Here is a 19140-nt window from a genome sequence, read left to right on the forward strand (position 1 = left end):
CGCCCCGGGAGCGGCCTCGGCGGCGGCGACGGCGGCGGGAGGGCCCGGGGGCCGCTCCGGGCCGGGCCGCGCCGGGCCGCCCATGGAGCCTCTCGTAGGTAACGGCGGGGCTCCGCTGGGCCTCGGGAAACTTTTGGCGGGGCCGGGGCTTGGGGCGGTGTCGGCGGCGCCCGCGGGGTCATGGCGCGGCCTCAGGGGGCGGCGGGGGCGGGTCCCGGGGTCGATCTCGGGGTGCGGGTCCCGGGTGCGGGTCCCGCCTCAGCCGGGGGGCTGCGGGGCCGGGGCCGGGAGGGCTCCCCCGCGCCGCGGTTGGTCCGGGGCCGCCCCCCGCCCGTTCCCGGTGCGGAGCCCCCGCGCTGTCCCGCCGCTGGAGCCACCGCCGGGCGGAGGCTTCACCCCCGGTGCGGGGCTCCCCGAGGAGGGGGCGACCCCCGCTGCCCCTGGGGCAGGGGAGTGGCGTTTTCCTGGTCCCGGCGATTTGGGGCCAAATAATTGTCGTCTTGGTGCTTGTTTTCCCCTGGGAGCGCCGGGATGTCCGGACGGCTGCCCGGTCCAGGCTGGGGCCGCTCCCGGGGTCCCTCGCCGAGCGGGGCAGAGCCGTGAGCGGCCGCCGGGGCCGGGCTCGGGTCCGTCGGCAGCGAGACACGAGCTCAGAAACAACCCTGGAGTTTGCTCGTCCCGATCCGTGAGGAACGGGCTGGCTGATTCGCGGCTGCCTCGCCGGTCTCCGTGATGTCGCTGTGGGCGAGGAGCAGCTCCCGGCCCCAGCCGCGGACGATCCCCAGCTCCAGGGAAACTCTGTTCCGAGGCCTTGGGAGTCACTCGCGGTAACGGGACGGAGCCTCCCGGGAGCTGGGTTGGGTCCCAGAGCACCGGGAATGCTGCGGGGCCCCTCGGCTTTCCCGTCTGTGAAATGCGTACACGGGGTGGCTCCGAGGCGGTAGCCGGGACCGGGCATCTCCGGGTTCCTAAAGGCCCTGTTGTCCGCTGAGGTCATGGAGCTGGAAAGTCCGAACTTCCAGCCGGGATTCTCTGCACCGAATCACTGACACCGTTGGTTTTTATCTTCCTAACCCGGCACATGTCTTGCTGGGTCTTTTTTTGGGGAAATGGGACGTTTAAGCTACTTAAAGATGGTTTTGTGCTAAAGAAACTTCTTGAGTGGAAATGGCGTGGTCACTTGTGGATGCAGTGTTGGATGTGTCTGGAGGGGCGGCTATCAGGATACGAAGCTGGGAAGATCCTGGAGATGGATCCGGGCATCCCCCGTCTGTGTTTCAGGTGTGAGACCCTTGTCAGCCCCTGGTGTGGGCAGGAGCATCCAAATCCCACCAGGATGGAGCACGGTTGGGGATGGGAAGAGGAGCTGTGTGCCCAAATTACTTAAAATTCAGGACTCTGCTCTTCCTGCTGCCTTAGTATCGGTTGGTTCGGTTTTCTGTTGGAATTTATTTAATTTTCTGCTGGTGTTTGTGGTGAATCCGTGTCACTCGGTGCCGGGATGTGGCTCTGCTGTCCATGGGGGAGCGCTGGGAGATGCTCTGGCCCCTCAAGTGGTGCATCAGCTCCCACAGTCCTGAGTAACACTCTGAACTCATCCCTGCAAATGACTGAAAATGGATTTTCCTTGCAGAAGGAGCACTGGGTTGAAATATTCTGGGGAGAAAATGCGTGGAATCGGTGATGAAGCTGCTGTGGCCTCGATTGCAGAGGGGACACTTGGAGCATCCCCAGGGATACGGGCAAGGACAGCGCGTGCCAGGCCCAGCTCTTTTAGAGAACCAGGGTCAGGCTGGAAATAGTCACGGCCTGGTTTAAGGAGAACTTGGCTCAAAGGGAATTTCTTTAGTGCAGACACCAAGGGAACTGAGTTTGTTGTCAGTGCTTCATTAGAGAATCCTATAATTTTGTGAGAGAAAGGAATTGATAACTAGGAGGGATCATGATGATGGGACAGAACCTGGATTTGATGGAGCTGCTGTGTTTGTGTTGGAGACTTTTTTGGCTTTTATCTGTCTTGGAGGTGTCATTCTGGTGGGTTTTTCGGCCCAAGGTTCAGGATGACCTGGGTATTGGGAAGAGCCCAGCTGTGTCTGGAGCACTGGGAAGCAGTTGGAGCTCTGGCAAAAAAGGGGTAAAGCTGTTCACTGAAGTGCTGGAGCTTTATAAAAATGGGATGATTTCCGTAACTGTCGTTTCACTCCTGCTCCAGCTCCTGAGCACCAGTGTGGTTTTAGGAGCCCCTTTTCCCTGCTAGGAAAGCTCGTTTGCAGGGATCATGTGCTGTCCTTTTGGATCGTGCTAAAACTCTGCCAGAGGTTCCAGAGCCTGTGGTTCCCAGAATGGTAAATCTTGGAGAGCTGCTTGTACCAAGCATGAGGTGCAACCGCAGAGCCGCATCCAGCACAGCCACAGCTGCCTGTGCCATCTGTTCCCAAACATCCCTGTTCCTCCCTCTCGGACTGACTTCCTTCTGCACTCACAGCACCCCTCCCTTGGGCTGAGGGGCTGACGAGCTCCAAGGGTGTCCTGCACCATCAGTTTTATCAGGAATAACTGTTTTTTGTTGATGATGATGATGAGTCGGGTTGATTCCCATCCTGGAAGAGGCAGGAGCTGCACAGTCTGCGTCCCATCCAGCACTTCTAGACGGAGCTCAGTGACCCCAGCACAGGTGTCAGGTCAGGACGGGTGCCGTTAATCCCGGCGGCTGTTCCGGCGGCATTAGGTAACCTGCCGGGCCAGGACAGGGATGTGGGATGGGATGGAGGCAGCCCCCACTGTTCTGGGGAGCAGGAGGAAGCTACAAAACTCCTCCAGCAGCATCAGGACATGCTTGCTTGGAGCTCATGGAGAAGCTCATTTTTCTCATCGTTGCTCCGATAATTGTTCAGGTTGGAGCTGCTCCCATGTCCCACCTGTAGGTCCCAGCGTGGCCTTTCCCCTTGGGACCCCCCTGCTTAGCCCTGAGTGCTGCCAAATTCCAGGGTCTTGGAGGATTTGGGGTTAGGAGTTTGATGTGTGCTGGTTTGCCGCTGTACTCCTGCAGCTCCCCGATGCTGGGAGCAAAAACATCCGTGCGGGTCTGGCAGGATTAAATTTCCCGTGGATTTGGGCACCTCCCGCCTCACCTGCAGGTCCCTGAGGGCTCTGGGGGTCAGGCCTGGGGTTCCCCATGTCCCTGTGGGAACAGGATGTGGCGGAGGGGCTGGGCCAGGAGCAGAACCCTGGGAGTGGAGTCCTGGCTCCCAGCTTGGTTCCTGCCCTCAGCAAAACATCACGTGGCAGATCCAGGGGAGAGACGTCAGAGTTTGCTGCTCCTAAAATATTTCTGGAAGTACCTTTATAAACACACTGGAGCCACCGGTCGTGGCCAACCTTGGGTCAGGATTTGACCCTTGCAAAGAGATTTATTTCCTGTTTCTGCAGCATGTTCAGCACAATTGAAATCTAACAAGATAAGGGAATTAAAGCCCCATAAATTCCAGTCTGGAACTTTGAATGGATCCAGTTTTGCTGCTTCACAGTTGGTTCTGGTGAAATACTTCAGCTCAGTGTTCCCGATGGTTTATTTCCCCCCAGGATGGAGCCAAGAGACACTGAGCTCTTGGACCTTGTGTCCTCTTGAATTCCTCCCTCAGTTTCCCAACTTCCCTGATGATGTCGGGGCAGGGAGCGCAGTCCTGCCTGCGGAGGGCCGAGGTGCTCCGCCTGCTCCTGGTGAGTCCCTTCCCAAACCTGGTATGTGGCCATTGGAGTTGCCCTGGGAGAGGCTGTAGGCAGCAAGAGAGAGGAGGCTCCGGGGGGTTTTATGACTTTCCCCTTATTTTGGATGAACATTTGATGTTAAAGGTCTGAATTCCCGTTAGGAAGGATTTGCAGGCTGCTGGGATTGACTAAACCCAGCTTTGCCCCATTCCCAAACTGAGCAGATTCCTGCTGCCTGGAAGGCTGAAGGTTGGTGTTAGTGTTGGGTGGATCCGTTGGCACGTGGGGATGGGGCTTTCACTCGGTTCCCAGGGGCGTGTGACCATGGAATGCTGTTTGCGTGAAGCTCCAGCTCCTTCTGGTCCGAGCAAGGTGCGACTCCAGCACGGCTGATCGCTCCTCACTGCGTCAGGAACGTTGCTGTGCTCAGGCCCTGTGGAAGTGCGGGGGGATATTTGTTAAACATTTGCTGAGAAACCTGCTGGTGTGCTCTGCAAAGAGCTGCTGGGATCGCCGGGATCACAGGAACAACTGGGCTTAGTCCTAAATACGTGTTTTCCGCGTATTTCGGGTTGGAATGTGCCAGGAACGCTCACTTTGGATTACATCCAGCTGTGCTGCATCTCCGTGTGCTCCCGGGGGCTTTGGGGTGTGCTCAGTGCCTGTTCCGTTGTTGGGGGATGGATTTGAAGTTGTGGATCTCCTGGGGCTTGGATTTCCTACCTGGGCTCATATTTCTGACCTATTCTGGAAGGAGGGAAGAGGAGAGAGCACTTCCCTTCCACATGGAGAGGAAATAATCAGTAACTCTGGGGTGGGGACATTTCTCCCTCCAATTCCTCGATAAATCTCCAGCAATCCATCACTGCCTCGTCAGGCCCGGAGTTTTCCATCTGTGTTTTCCCTGGCGTTTTTGTGCGCGCGGGAGTTCGGAATGCCGTGGACGAGGGGGTGGGATGTGCTGCTCATTCCCTCCCCAAACCTCCGCTGCGTGCGCTGAGTTTTCATTTTCATTGGAATTCCACACCCACCTGAAGGAAGTTTTACCCGTTATCACAGCCAGTTTCGTCCTGGAGCTGCTCCTTGTTCCTGCAACCTTTGCCAGGGATTAGAGGATCCAAACGTGCAGCTCCTAATTAGGGATGTTCCCTAAATTGGTGGAGTAAGAGCAGGAATCCCTGCCAAATCCTGCTCCCGGAATGCGCTGGGCTTTGGCATCACTTCCGACGCAGCTCCTGGATTGCTCCGGCAGCGAAGGAATACGGAGTTTTTTTGGGAGCAGGAAGTTAATAACGACACGGTTGCGAGAGTGGGAATGGTGTTTCTCCAGCAAAGCCAAGAAATTCCAGGCCAAAGACTGGATGTAACGGTTGCTCGTGGGGAGTTGTGCTGTTAGGGAATTTCACCCACCTTTAAGGATAATCTTGGAAAAAAACATTTCAAGGCATCAGGGGGGTTTTACCCATCTTTAGGGATAATCCTGAAAAAGAGACTTTTTTCCCTGGGCACCAGGAAAACAACCAGGTTTGTTCATCTTCCACACAATCCTGAAATTTGCTCTTTTATGCCCAATACACCAGCACCTCCCTCTGCTAGCCTTCCTAGATTTTCCCCTTTTCTTCCAGATTTTCAACTCGGGATAAATTATTTTCCCAGTCTTTTCTGTTCCTTGATGGCAGAATTTTTAGCCCAGCCTTTAACTGCAAAGCACCAAATTCTGTGGAGCACTTTGCCGATCCGGACTCTCACGGATGAGGCTGCTCTCCCTTTCCCTCTCTGCCCCAAGGAATGCGGAAAATCAGGATTTGAAGGCATGGCAGGAGCACACGCCTTCCACAGGCTCAGAACCTGACAAAATCCAGATTTACAGAATAGGTCTGTGGTTTTGTTCCCTTCTGGGAATGAGCTCTGGAGTCAAAGGAGCCTGGCAGGGGGTTCTGGAGTGGGAAGGAGCTCTGTCTGGACAGTGATTTTTTTGGTTTGGTTTGGTTTTTTGTCTGAAAGGGGGTTTTTAAAATGTATTTTCCATAGGACGCATCTCCTAATTCTAGCATTTTGTCCTTGCTCCCCTTTCCCTGGCTCACAGCTGGGGTGCTTGGAGTGGGATACAGCAGGGATTTGCTCCCTGTAAATGCACGAGAGAAACTTTCTGCTTTCTCTGTGCTCCCAAATATTCATTTGTTATATAATTTATTCCTGGATCCTTATTATTGATTTGGAAAGAGACGCTCCACCATCTCTGAGATGAGAATTGGGTTTAGTTCATGAATTTTCCAAGGAAATGCCCATTGTTGGTTACAGCAAAGTGGGTGTTGTTCTCCCAGTTCCCAAGGAATGAACTGGCAGTCCCGGAGCACAGTTAATTTTAGGGGGAGGTTTACGTCCCGCTCAGCCCATTCCCGATGGGGACAGGCGATCCACGTGTGCTGTTGGTGTCATTCCCAGATTGATGCCAAGGAGCCAATCTGGTGCCGCTGATTCCACCCGGCCTTGGCTATGGACATCGTCCTGTCGGATTTTGTTCGCTCAACAGGGGCAGAGCCGGGGCTGGCCAGAGACCTCCTTGAAGGTATGGAAAACTGGGAATAATGGGGGAAGTGCTCAGGGGGGCTGATGGGGAGTAGTTTCCAACACAGATGTTCGGGAACTGCCTCAGCTTCCGTGCTGGGTGAGGGTGACCAGCGCTGCTCCCTTCCCATCCAGGCAAGAACTGGGACCTGAGCGCGGCGCTGAGCGACTTCGAGCAGCTCCGGCAGGTGCACGCCGGGAACCTCCCGCCCTCCTTCGACGAGGGCCGCGGGGCCCGGCCCCCGGAGCGGGAGCTGGCGCGGCCCGGGAGGCCCCCGCTGCAGCGCCAGGATGATGTCGTGCAAGGTCAGTGTCCAAGAGCCAGTGGGATCTGTCAGCTCTTCTCCTGTGCCAGAGTGATCAGGCTGCTCGCTGCCCGAACCGCGGCAGTCTGGTGGTGGCTGCTGTGGGATTTGCTGCTCCTGCCCCACTTTGCTGTTTGCTCTTCCTTCATTCCCACAGAGAAGCGTCTGTCCCGAGGCATCTCCCATGCCAGCTCCACCATCGTGTCCCTGGCACGTTCCCATGTCTCCAGCAACGGCAGCAGCAGCGAGCACCTGCTGGAGATGCCCATCTGCACCTTCCAGCTGCCCGACCTCACCGTGTACTCCGAGGATTTCCGCAGCTTCATCGAGCGGGATCTCATCGAGCAGTCCATGCTGGTAGCACTGGAGCAGGCCGGTGAGTGCTGGGTCCATGCTGGTGGCATGTGCCATGGGCAGGTGGGGAGTGTCACCCACAGGAACACCCCAGGATGTCACATGGATTCGTACCCAACAGGGAATCATTCCATCGTTTTTATGACCTGGTGCAAGGGCTGAGTAGGAGCCGCTTCCCTTCAGCCGTGGACACTGAGTGTAAATAACCCAGGGTTGTTCCCACTGTGCACAGTTGAGAGGGAAAACACCCCAAAACTGTCATTGTCTCAGCCCTGGATCATCCCAATGCTCCGTCCTGCCAGTCCCATGGAGAGACAGGGAAAAGGGAATTCCTGTGTAACACATCCTGCTGACAAATTCTGCGTTGATTACAGACCCTGGAGGTCGATGCTGCTGCTCCAGTGCCTGCTGGGTGCCTGGGGAGGAACCCCCTGCTTTGCTTTCCATCAGGTTCCTGAAGAGTGCCAGGGGATCTGTAAACGAGGTTGAGCCAGGGAATGACGGGGACATCCGTGCTGGCAGGGAAAACCTCATCCCTGGCACCAGGAAGGTTCCCATGGGCAGGGGCAGGACACTGCGAGGGGTCTCAGGAGGGTTTACACCCCCCCCCCCACTGTTTCTGTGGTGCTGCACTTACCAGAGAACACATTATCCGTAGGGATAACAGCCACTCCAAGGGCCCAACTTCTCCCTCTCCTGCTCAGGAGTTGCTGTAAGAAATATTCTCATGTTTTGGGAATGAGCACTTGATCCCAGCGATCCCATTACACGGTGATGCCGTGCAGTGACAGCAGAGCTGCTGGCTCTGGTGCAGATAAACCCCAGATCTCATCCCAGCAGAGCCAGGGCTTGGGTTCCTGTGTCCCAACACAAATGGAGTGCGGGGCTGGGGGTTGCCGGGTGCTTCATCTGTGGGCTGGGGGCACTTCCAGGTCTGCTGAGATGCCATTAATGGGAAGGAATTTAGGAATTCAGAGTTTTAGAAAATGCCTTTCGGAGACTCGAGTGTCTGTGGGTTGCTATAAATGAGTGTTTTGTCTGTAACAAAGGGCTGTAGTGCAGCTATGAAATATTCCAAGCTGGATTCCAAGTAGGGTTTTGAGCATGGTGCTGTGATCTACAGAGACTCCCATTATGAATTTAGTCCACACCATCCTTAGGGGATTAAGGAAATATTTTATAGCCCAATAAATGTTCAGATCCTCTTCCCTGTGCATTCAGAGGTCCTGTTACACCATTGTGGCAGAGTAAGCGCTTTCAAAGTGGCTGTAATCTTCAATGAGATCCTCTGGGAATGCTTTGAATGTGCTCGGAGTGGTATGGAAAGGTCTTGGTGGAGCTGAGACCTCGGCCCTCAACAGAGCCTTGACGTCCTTTGACACAAACCCTTGTGGATCAGGAATCAGGCCTTGCTCCGAGTTGGGAAGCTGCAGAGTGAGTTTGCTCGCGGCACACGGGGAGGAGTAGTCCATGGTGCCTCACCTGAGGATACTGGGGAAAAAAATAATGAAGAACTGAAGATCCTGATCCTGGTCCTTCACCTCTGCCAGGGGGAAACCCCCGTTGGTTTCTCATTGCCACACAGGGTGGCAAAGGATGTCCAAGTCCGTGTCCATGTTGGATCCCTTGCGTCGGCCTCAGGAGCACAGGGCCGAGGGAGCAATCCCTGGGACACTCCCTGTGTCACGCAGTGAGAGTGGATTCCCAGTAGCCTTAGGAAAGCCATTTGTGGTTTGGATGAGGCAATCCTCCCTTCATCTGTTCCTTCCCATTGCCGTGACCTGTTCAGGTGGCTCCTGCTGGAAGATACGATGAGATTTCCCCAAACACCCTGTGAGGACAAACAGGTGTTCTGTGGGATAGCATAGGGTCATGGTGCTGGATGCCAGTGGACTTTCTCTGTGTGCATAAGATCTGTTGCCACCACGGCCGTTCTGGGAAGATCCCTCATGCTCCTGAATCCAGTTGACTTCCCTGCAGAGCTCTCAGGGCTGGCTCTTAAGAGCCACACACAGAGAAATGTGTTGTTTTCAATACTTCTGGGCAGCCTCTTGGCCTTTCCGCCGCCTCGACGGGAGCAAAACGTCGGGAGGAGGGTTGGGCAGGCGGTTCCTTTGGAGACAACTTCTCTTGCGTAACTGGAGTCAGTGCAAACACTCGGGCACAGAAATACCTCTCCAAGGTGTGTCTCCTCAGATCCGACTTGGGCAGAGGTTGCACAACCTCCGAAGCACCAACCGGAGATGCAAACTCCATGGAAAAGAGCATCAAATCCTGCAGGAACAAGGGAAAATGGACAGAACCGAGCTCTCGGCGCTGCCCCTAGCAGCGTTATGTGTGGGACAGCTCCTGTGAGGCGCCACGTTCGCTCCCCTGGCCCTGGGCCACTTGGCCAAGCTCCCGATTGTGCCGTGCCAGGAGCCATATTGAGGGAGCAGCCGGCTGCTCCGTGCAGAGCCATTGTCCCCGGGCTCAGTGCGGAACGCTTCCAGCTCTGGCGGGTCCCTGTTGCGGCGCTGGGGACAGGAACGACCTGCCTGTGGCACACTGAGCTTCATGGTGTTTTGTTTTCTAGTGTTTGGGGATGTTTAAAGCCCTGCTTTCTGCCTTTAGTTCCTCTCCAGCTGGTCTCCCTGAGGTTGTACAAAGCATTTCCAGCAATCCTATGCCTGTGTACTGGGATCCCTGGCAGGGATCATGCTCCAGAGGAAGGAGAGGCTCTTTGGAAACACTGGGAAAGGGCTGGTTTCCTGCAGGGGCGATTTAAATACAACTTGTTGGAAGCCTAAACAGGCTCATCCAGCCAAAAACCTGCCTGTTGCACAGGATCCAAAAACTCCTGGAAAATACGGTGGCAGAGGAGGGGTGTTGAGGGCAGGGCAGGGCAAGGCACAGACGGGGGTTCAGAGTCCTGATCCAGCTCAGCTTTCTCCTTTGGGAAGGGCTGAACCTCCAGCCACACTGGGCTTACTGGGCATTTTTTCCTACCTTCTATTTTTAGCTTCGCTTGACTTGAATCACCACAATGATCTAAAACTCCTGGTCTAAAGTGCCATCGCTTTGCGTTTGCAGCAGGAAAGCTGCTGGGATCAGCAGAAATCCTGGCATATTCTGCCTAAAAACCAGTGAGCAGGGAAACCTGGCCATGAGAGAGTTGAAACTGGAGGGATTTGGTTCCAAGAAGCAGCAAAAGGCTGGTTTTCCCTGGAGAAGTTGTTTGTGCTGGGCACTCCTGGAGGCATTTTCAGACTGATGGGCTTTGAGGAGGGAAATAAGGGGAGTGGGGGAAAAACAGATGGAGGAGAACTGGTCTGTGTGGAAGCCCTTGCTCCTATTTGTGTGTAATTCTGGTTTGTGTGACCCCAAATTCAGCCCGGCCTTTTCCTGGCATCCTTGGGGAGTTTTGCAGCTCCAGCCTCCTCTTTCTGTTGCTTTGTCACTGTCCTTACTCTTCCCCCAGTCCTGGGATGGGTCTGTACCTTCCCACCTGTCCAGGTGCTCCCCCGCTTGTTCAGCTGGTTTTATCCTTGGCTGTGGTTTCGGAAGGGCTGAGCCCCACAGTGCCCCCCCCAGTCCCGTGCTATGCCGTGGTTTCACGCTCTCCCAAATTTCCCCAGGGCGCCTGAACTGGTGGGTGACGGTGGATCCGAGCTGCCAGCGGCTGCTGCCCCTGGCCACCACTGGCGACGGGAATTGCCTGCTCCACGCTGCCTCCCTGGGTAAGGCTTGGCTTAATCCCCGGGAAACAGCCAACCAGTCCCTGAGCAAGAGCCCACGATCCCCCTTTGGGAGCAGGATCCGTCCATTCTGGTGGGAAAGCAGGGTGCTGCTGCTCCTCCCGGAGCAGCGTGCGGCTGAGGCAGTGTTGGTGTGCAAGAGCAGTCGCAGTGCTCGGGCTCTGTGGGAGTGGGACGGCTCCAAGGGAAGGGGCTGCCAGCAGCTTGTATGCTTCTGAAATCCCTCTCCCCGTCCATCTGGCAAGCTTCCCTGGATTCCTGAAGGAAATGTGGGATAATGGAGCAGCCCCTTCCCTCCTCTGGTGCGTCTGTGCAGGGACCTCAGTGGGTCAGGGAGTGACACCAGCCCCTCCTGACCTTCCACTCCGTTCCTTCTCACTGCAGGTATGTGGGGCTTCCACGACCGGGATCTCATGCTCCGGAAGTCCCTCTACACCCTGATGGACAAGGGAGTGGAGCGGGAAGCGCTGAGGCGGAGATGGCGCTGGCAGCAGACGCAGCAGAACAAGGAGGTGGGAGCCAACTGAATGTTGGTTTGGGCCCTCTTTGCCGAGGGGAATGTCCTGGGAAAACATCCCGTGGGTTTGGGAGGTGCTTCCTTTTGGGTCTGGAATTCTGGGCAGCTCCCTGCTGTGCCACTGGACTGTGCTGAGGTAAGGGGTGTCCTGCAGTCAGAACTGCAGCAAACTGAAAGGGGCTTGGGACAAGTGATAGGACGAGGGGAATGGGTTTAAACTAAAGGGGGAAGTTTGGATGAATATTGGGAAGCACTTTCAAGGAGGTGGTACAGAGTATGTTGATTATTTTTGCGTAAATCCATAGAGAAAAGTTGTGCTGTGGGTATAAACCTGTGCTGGAGCAACTGGAAGAGGTTCACTTGGAGGATTTTGGGTTCTCTTTGCTGTTTTTCAGTCTGGCCTGGTTTACACGGAGGAGGAGTGGCAGAAGGAGTGGAACGAGCTGATCAAGTTGGCGTCCAGCGAGCCCCGTGTGCACTACAGCACCAATGGCGGCGGCTGCGGCGGGTACGGAGCAGAGAACACATCCAGGTGTAGAACAGGGAATGCCTTCCCTCAGGGCACAGCTCTCATGGTGCTCCAGGGCAGGGCAGGGGCTCTGTGTTGGTCTGTCTCCTTGGGGTTTCAGGGGAAGGACAAAGGATCCTGAGGAAACACAAGGCACATAAAGCATCCCAGGAAAGGATTTTGGTGCTGCACAGCCTCTTCTGTGGGGTAGCACATGGACTGAGCAGGGAATAAATGCTTCCCTTGTGTTTCCTTGTGTTGCTGGCTCCAAAATGAGAGAATAACCCAGAGCTGAGAGTTTCTGCCATCTCACTTCTGTTTCAAGGACACTTCCCTGCCACAGCTGTCCAGCTCCTTAGATAAGGGACTCCCAGCAATGCCAGGCAGCATCTGGGCGTTCCCTGGGCACAAACCCTTGTCTTGGAGCAGGACATTTTGCGGATCCACACCTAAACCCTCAAATTAGTGCTGAGGTCAGCCTTAGTGCTGTCCACCCACCTGTACGTGGCTGCCTGTGAAACCTCCTCCTGGTGTCACAAAGCAAATGGTTGAATATCCAAGGGATGACATTGAACTTCTCCTTTCCCCAAGGGTGGAGAGCTCAGAGGAGCCAGTGTACGAGAGCCTGGAGGAGTTCCACGTCTTTGTCCTGGCCCACGTGCTGAAGAGACCCATCGTGGTGGTGGCAGACACGATGCTGCGGGACTCGGGCGGCGAAGGTGAGACCTGCCCTCTCTTTCCAAAGTCTCTCTGACCTGTCCACCTTTCCTCTCTACCCCATGTTTTCCCAGGGGCTCTTTGCCCCCAAGCCTGGACCTGGAATTGGGAACAGCACAGGAGGGAGAATTGAGCTGCTGCAGGCGAACCCAAGGAGGGGCCAGCGCCAGGCTTGGCTCCCAACTCGACTTCTGCTGCTTTAAGAGCGTCCACACCAGGGTTTTTTTTCTTTCTGCCTCTTTTGCCCCTCCTCTCCACCCCCCCCCATCTAGAGATGGGAAATTCCGTTCCCTGGGTGGCAGATTTTCCACCATCAGCTTCAATTTCCTGTCAGAGAAGGTTAATCAATTTCCATCGTTCTGTGGGCAAAGTTTGTCTTGTGGGGGTGTGAAGAGGAGGGCTTTTTATAGAAAATACCAGTTCATTCTACATTTTACATCCTCCCGATGTAAAATAAACATCTATTTTGGGTTGTGGTTTTGTTTAATGTCCCTTGAGATGACAGAAAATTGCAGGTGAGCCCTCGACTGAGGCAAACGGCTCATTCTGGAGCAACTGCAGCACAAACAACTCTGAACTCTTGAACCTGTGATCAGAACTAACCGCCCTCGTTTCTTCCCAGCATTTGCCCCAATTCCCTTTGGAGGGATCTATCTGCCCCTGGAAGTTCCAGCCAACAAATGCCACCGGTCTCCATTGGTTCTGGCTTATGACCAAGCCCATTTTTCTGCCCTGGTCTCCATGGAGCAGAAGGAAAACACAAAGGATCAAGGTGAGTGATGAGATTCAGGTGAACAAAGCACTGAGGAGGAGGACTTGGGAGTGCTGGGGGGGAGAAGCTGGCCAGGACCCGTCAATGTGCACTGGCAACCCAGAAACCCAACAGTGTCCTGACCTTGGAGCCCTTCCTGAAGGGGCTCCAAGAGCTGGAGAGAGACAAGACAAGGGGGAATGGCTTCCCACCGACACGGGGCAGGGTTAGATGGGATATTGTGAAGAAATTCTTCCCTGTGAGGATCGTGAGGCATTCCATGGCGCTCTGACGATTCCATGATCCCAAGCACTGGCAGTCACTGGGATGTGCCATGAGGCCATTCCAATCAGAGGTGATGATATTCCTGGTGGGTGCTCAGAGTTGGCTCCGAGTGTGGAGTATTTGTCCTTTTGGGCTGTAAACATGACATTTCTGTCCCGGGGCAGCTGTGATCCCCCTGACGGACTCTGAGCACAAGCTGCTCCCCGTGCACTTCGCTGTGGATCCCGGGAAGGAGTGGCAGTGGGGGAAGGACGACGGTGACAATGTCAAGCTGGCCAGGTTGGTGATCCAGGGTGAGGCTCTGCTGGGGGTCTGGGTCATCCGCAGAGCAGAGAGGTCACAGATGAAGGGGTCAGTCCTGACCCCAGCTGGAATTTCTTGTGCTGGGTGAAAACTGTGCCCAGAAAATGACACTGTTCATGGGGATGGAGCAACTTTTCCTTCATGTTGGTATGTTTTGGGTGGGGCTGTGACATCTCATGAGCTTCGTTCCCACACAGTAAGTAGATGATGCTCCAGATCCTGGAGGTCTGGGCTGGGTGTAGCTCGGACACCAGCAGCAGTGGATGATCTTCTGTCATAGTAGCACAAAAAAAAGTCTGTTTTTCCATGCGCCATCGAATCCCTGTGTTGTGGGCCCTGGAGTGGGAAGGGTGGTGGCCACCAGACCATGCCTGGTTTGAGTGAAGCTTTGGGCAGGTCTCACCGTGGTTTGGTCCCAGCAGGTCCTGTGGCTGAGGCAGAAGCGTTTTGATTCCGACACAGGGATCTGATTTCTCCCTTTGGGTTTTCATTGAAAAGTTGGAAAGCTGCATCATTGTCCCTTTTTGTGCTGTTGGATCTGCTGTAGGAAAACACCCCTTTAAACACGTAACACAGGGAATAATGTAAACGTGGGGGGAGATATTTCCAGGTGGGAAATTGCAATGGCTCTAACTTGTGGTTTTGCCCCAGTGTGACGCTGTCGCTGGAGGCCAAACTGCACCTGCTGCACAGCTACATGAATGTCCGATGGATCACGTTGCCTTGTGACATGCAGGTAAAGGGACCAGGGGGATCTTCTTTACTTATGAATTATTTAACCCTCCTTTCTAAAGGGAAGCTGGTGTAGGGCCTCACCTGGGGGCTCTGCCTCATATGGGGTTCTGAGCCTGCAGGAATTGTGGCTGATTCTGCTCAGAGAGCAGGGAAGTGACTCAGTTTTGCGGGTGGGCACCTTTTCCCTAGAGCTTTCCATGCCCATTTTCAATCTTCACACGACCTGGAGGCCCAATGCCCCTGAGGGACGCCCCATGCTCTAAACAAACGGGAGCTGTTGGTTTATGTCCACCTCGAGACTGGGACAAGTCTCACCCCCTCTTCCCTGGCTTTACCCCTGAAACCTCGAGCAAGTGGAGCTATTATAGAATCACAAAATAGGATCATAAAATCCTGGGATATCTCAGTTTGGAAGGGTGCCACGGGGACATTTAGGGATGTACAGGATGCAGTGGGGATGCATCTTTCTGAGTGCCTCTGGATGCCATCCCCTCAATGTTCCAAGCAATGCCACCTCCTTTGCTTCATCTTCCACCTGAAAATCTTTACTTGAGGAGTTTCTAGACTTTGATATTTGTCTTTTCTTCCTCCCCAGGCACCTCTGGCTCAGCCAGAATCCCCCACGGCCTCCGCGGGTGATGACGCTCGCTCGGCAGCGGAGTCAGGCGAGTCAGACAAGGAGTCGGTGTGCAGCAGCTCTGCCAGCAACGGGGGCACCAGGGCGGGCAAGGACAGGGAGAAGCCAAAGAAAGAGCGGGAAAAGGAGAAGGAAAAGGATAAAAAACGGGCAGACTCAGTGGCCAACAAGCTGGGAAGCTTTGGGAAGACTCTGGGCAGCAAACTAAAAAAGAACATGGGGGGCTTGATGCACAGCAAAGCCGTGAAGGGTGGTGTGAGCAATGGGCAGGGAGACACCCTGGAGAAGAAGAAGAAAGGATCACTGAAGGCACGGAAAGGCAGCAAAGAGGAATGTTCCCCAGGAGACTTAGCTCCTGCAGAGAAACCGTGTCCAGGTAAAGCAGCCCCGGAGAAGCCATCGGATCCCTGCAAGTACAGCAGCGACGTGCGGCTGAGCCTGAGCATCCTGCGTGCGGCCATGCAGGGCGAGCGCAAGTTCATCTTTGCCGGCCACCTCAAGACCAGCACCCGGCACCAGTTCCAGGAGGAGATGATCCAGAGGTACCTCCTGGATGCCGAGGAGCGTTTCCTGGCAGAGCAGAGGCAGAAGGAGGCAGAGAAGAAGGCGCTGGGCAGCGCTGCCCCGGCCAAGAGGCCAGAAGGGGAGGCGGGTGCCCAGCGGAGCGAGGAGGCGATGCCGAGCCCCGTGTTCTCCCAGCCACCTCCCACCTACCCCCCACAGCCCCTGGAACCGGCCGTGGGTGCTAAAATTGCCGCTTTTCCCGCCAGCTATTCCGGCGTTTTCACCTTCCCCAGGCCCTCCATGGGCAGTGCTGAGGGGCTGCACCCACCCGGCTGCCCCGAGGGCCGGCGGCAGCTGGCGGGGGGGCCCTGTGGGAGCCTCCCCCCCTACGCCACCCTGCCCCGGCACCACCAGGGCCGGCTCGGCCTCTGCCCCCCTGGCCCTGCCCACCTGGGCCGGTTCTCCCCCACGGACATGGACATCCAGCCTCCCTTCCCTTCAGAGTGCGAGGGCTCCGGCTGCCTCCCCCCGCACAGCAACAGCTGCCGGGAATTCCTCGATCAGGACAAGGGAGGAACAGCGGATAAAATGAGAAGCCAAGCCCTCTACAACATCCAGCAGACCAAGTGCAAACAGCCCAACTGCAGCTTTTATGGACACCCAGAGACTGGGAATTTCTGCTCCTGCTGTTACAAGGAAGAGCTGCGGCGCAGGGAGCGGGAGGCCCTGGTGCACAGGTTCTGATGCTCCCCCTGCGCGGATCCGGACCCATGGAACATGGGGAATGCAATAACAGAGATCCATTTTGGTTTTACACCCACCCATGCTCCCCTCCCGCTCTGCAGGAGGTGGGAGCAGGCGTTAGGCTGGATGGGCTGGGAATGGAATGGGGCTGGTGGGATTGAGGGGGTGCAGGAGGGAGAGAGGGGGGAAAACCAGGCCCTGCTTTCCCAGAGCCCCTGCAAGGGAGGAGGAGGATTCCCGGGGGTGCCTGGGGACAGTGGGGGCTGCTCGGGTCGGAGCACAGGGTGAGAGGGGAGAACTCCTCAAAAACTCAATAAACCAGACCAAAGCTTTGGGAGCGGGCAGGGGGAGCAGCTCCCACCAGGTCCTTCCCGCTTCCCTGACTACCTGGGACGGAGCAAAAACGCCCCATTTTGAGCATCACAAACCTTTTAATGGAGTTTTTTAACACTGGTTTTATTCTGTATTTCTTCTTGCTGGTACTGAGCGACACCACGCTGGAGTTGGACATTGGTGAGGTGGGGGTGGGTTGGATTCCCCCCGCCCAGTCCCAGATGGCTCCGAGCACCAGGATGGGCTCAGGGCTCTGTCCCCCCCTCCCTGACCGACAAGCTCAACTCTGGTTTTAAAAATGTTGTTTTTAAACTCTTTCTGAGGCAGGGGGAGCCAGGGGGGGCCTCCCAGCGCTCGAGGGATCGGAGGTTTCTCTTCCTGTGCGGAGCCCCCAGCCCACGGGAGAGCCGAGGTGAGATCCTGGGTCAGCGTCTCCTGCCAGGAATTCCCAGTGGCGTGGGGCAAATCCGCCATGAATACCCACTGGAAAGGGGCCCCAGAGCACCCCCAGTCCTGGGGTGGAGCCGGGGGGTCACAGCCCCATGTAACTCCTACTTGAGCACAGCTACTCTGTACTACCTCTGATCCTGATTAACTCGGCTCCGTTGTGCTGAGCCACCAACTGACCTTTAGGCTGCGGAATTAATCCATATTTTTGATAACAGGGCTAAAAAGCAGAACAGTAAGGTAAAATCCTCCCATGACTAATGTCCCGCGCCATTCCTGACCCCATCCCGGCCCCCTGGCTCCCAGGATGGGATTCACTTTAGCACTGCGATGTTTGCACAGAATTTCTTGGGTTTTTTTGGTAAGTGCAGCTCCCAAACCAGGCCCGATCCTGCACGGAGTGAGGTGCAGCATTTCCTATCACACGGAAATAAAACAGGAGTTATTTCCTTCAGCCAGAGCTTTACAACATTCCCTTGGTTTTATTTTGGGGTTGATTTTCCAGAAGGCACCGAACTATGCAACCCCTTCCTGCCCACGGCCATTTCCAGCAGAAGGGATGAGGGCCTGGGCAGAGGAGCTGGAAGTGTGCTGAGCTCGGGGGATCACCCGACACCTTACACTTGGCCCTAAAAACATTAACTTAGACCTAAGCCCCTGCCCCAAATTAAGGCCTTCCTACACCTAAATGCCCCAAAATAAGGCCTTTCCTAGTGGGATCCCAACACTTTTGAGTCCAGCCAGCAATGCTCCTTGTCCACAGATTTTCACTTCCAAATTTCAAACACCCCAGGGATGGTTTGACTCCAGTTTAAGTTGTTTTCCCTGGTTTTATAAAATCCCCAAGAATGGCTGAAGCTGTGGGAAGGGGAGGGTGTGGCACCCACTCCAGCTGGCTCCTCTTAGCTTGGAACAAATTCCACATTTCTCCCTCAAACTGCAGGAATTCCAGTGAACTCTAACCCTGGGGCAGGGACATGCAGCGCTGGCTAAGCGGCACAGGCTCTGCCTCCGCTTGAAATTCACCCCAAATTTTAAGCTGAAATGATTAAAACCCAACCCAAACCCTTCACTATTTGTGGGCACTTGGTTTAAATTTCAGTTTCTGATGTTTATTTTTCCCAAAATCGGAGCAGCAGCTTTATTTTGAGGTTGGGAATATCCTTCAGCTGTGCCCGAAGCACCGGGAGCAGGGATGCCCCATGGCACGGGAGGAAAGGCGGGAGGTGGTGCTTCACCACTTGTTCCTCGGGTTTTGGGGGAATTTCTCTCTGGTTTAGTTAGCTCCATCCCAGTGGATGCTGGACTTGGGTGGGGATGGGAAGTCTGCAGACCTGCTCGCTGGTTTGGTGGGTTGTGGGAGGAGAGAGGGAAGAAGGCAGAAAACCTGTAGGAAAAGCACCAATCCTGGAGGGAAAACTCCAAAACTGGAGGAGGAGCACCAAACCTGACTCCAGGAGGGATTTTTCCATGGGGATGGGGACGGGGAGGCTGTGGTGTGACCCCAAGGTCAAACTAAGTGCACTTACTGGTGTGGTTGGAATTCAAATTGCTGCCATCGGATCCTGGTGGAGGAAAACTTTGTCTTTCAGTGTGTGTAAAACCCGTTAATGAGAGTTGATTTGATTTGATTTTATTAAATGAGATTCACCTTCGCCATTCCCTGGCCCCTAGGCGGGGGAGGCCGGGGCAGATTTGGGTCTCACTAACGCAACGCCGAGTGACCTGAATTAATTCTGCAGTGGTTTATTCACAAAAACCCCCTTTTTTAAAAAAATTAATTCCGGATTGATTGGTGATATTTGGCCTCCAGGTGAACAGGACTGAAGCGTTGCGCTCGGGCTGTACCTGTGGCCTCGTTGTGGCACCACGGACTCATTGACAATAAAAACCTTCAGCTGATGCACCTGAGGCTCCTTCATCCCCTCACCCCGAGGGCTCTGGGGGTCCCCAATTCCCTCCTAGGGCTGTTCCTCATCCCCTTCTC

General features: G+C 55.3%; 1 protein-coding gene across 3 annotated transcripts; it reads left to right on the plus strand.

Annotated features, from left to right (window-relative positions):
* The first annotated feature begins 12 nt into the window (after nt 1-12).
* Nucleotides 13-19055, plus strand: OTUD7B (OTU deubiquitinase 7B). 3 transcript variants are annotated; one of them, XM_048288997.1, is made up of 12 exons: nt 13-98; nt 6154-6277; nt 6412-6582; nt 6739-6957; nt 10553-10654; nt 11057-11184; nt 11585-11697; nt 12289-12416; nt 13037-13186; nt 13615-13729; nt 14405-14489; nt 15084-19055. In XM_048288997.1, exons 2-12 carry the CDS (start codon nt 6205-6207, stop codon nt 16371-16373), a joined length of 2574 nt encoding a protein of 857 aa, XP_048144954.1. In that variant the 5' UTR covers nt 13-98; nt 6154-6204; the 3' UTR covers nt 16374-19055. The 3 variants fall into 3 exon arrangements, with proteins under 3 accessions (XP_048144954.1, XP_048144956.1, XP_048144955.1); XM_048288999.1 differs by having other exon boundaries at nt 48-94; XM_048288998.1 differs by lacking the exon at nt 13-98 and adding an exon at nt 348-5232.
* The last annotated feature ends 85 nt before the right edge of the window (nt 19056-19140 follow it).

Source organism: Corvus hawaiiensis, chromosome 29 (genome assembly GCF_020740725.1).
Source record: "Corvus hawaiiensis isolate bCorHaw1 chromosome 29, bCorHaw1.pri.cur, whole genome shotgun sequence".
NCBI classification, from domain to species: Eukaryota; Metazoa; Chordata; class Aves; order Passeriformes; family Corvidae; genus Corvus; species Corvus hawaiiensis.

What these genes read in the sequence shown, in the direction of transcription:
- OTUD7B (XM_048288997.1), top strand. Translation starts at nt 6,205, where the DNA reads ATGGACATCGTCCTGTCGGATTTTGTTCGCTCAACAGGGGCAGAGCCG. An exon ending in GCTCCACGCTGCCTCCCTGG is followed by an intron (nt 10,655 to 11,056) that starts GTAAGGCTTGGC and finishes TTCTCACTGCAG; the next exon opens with GTATGTGGGGCTTCCACGAC. An exon ending in CGTTGCCTTGTGACATGCAG is followed by an intron (nt 14,490 to 15,083) that starts GTAAAGGGACCA and finishes CTTCCTCCCCAG; the next exon opens with GCACCTCTGGCTCAGCCAGA.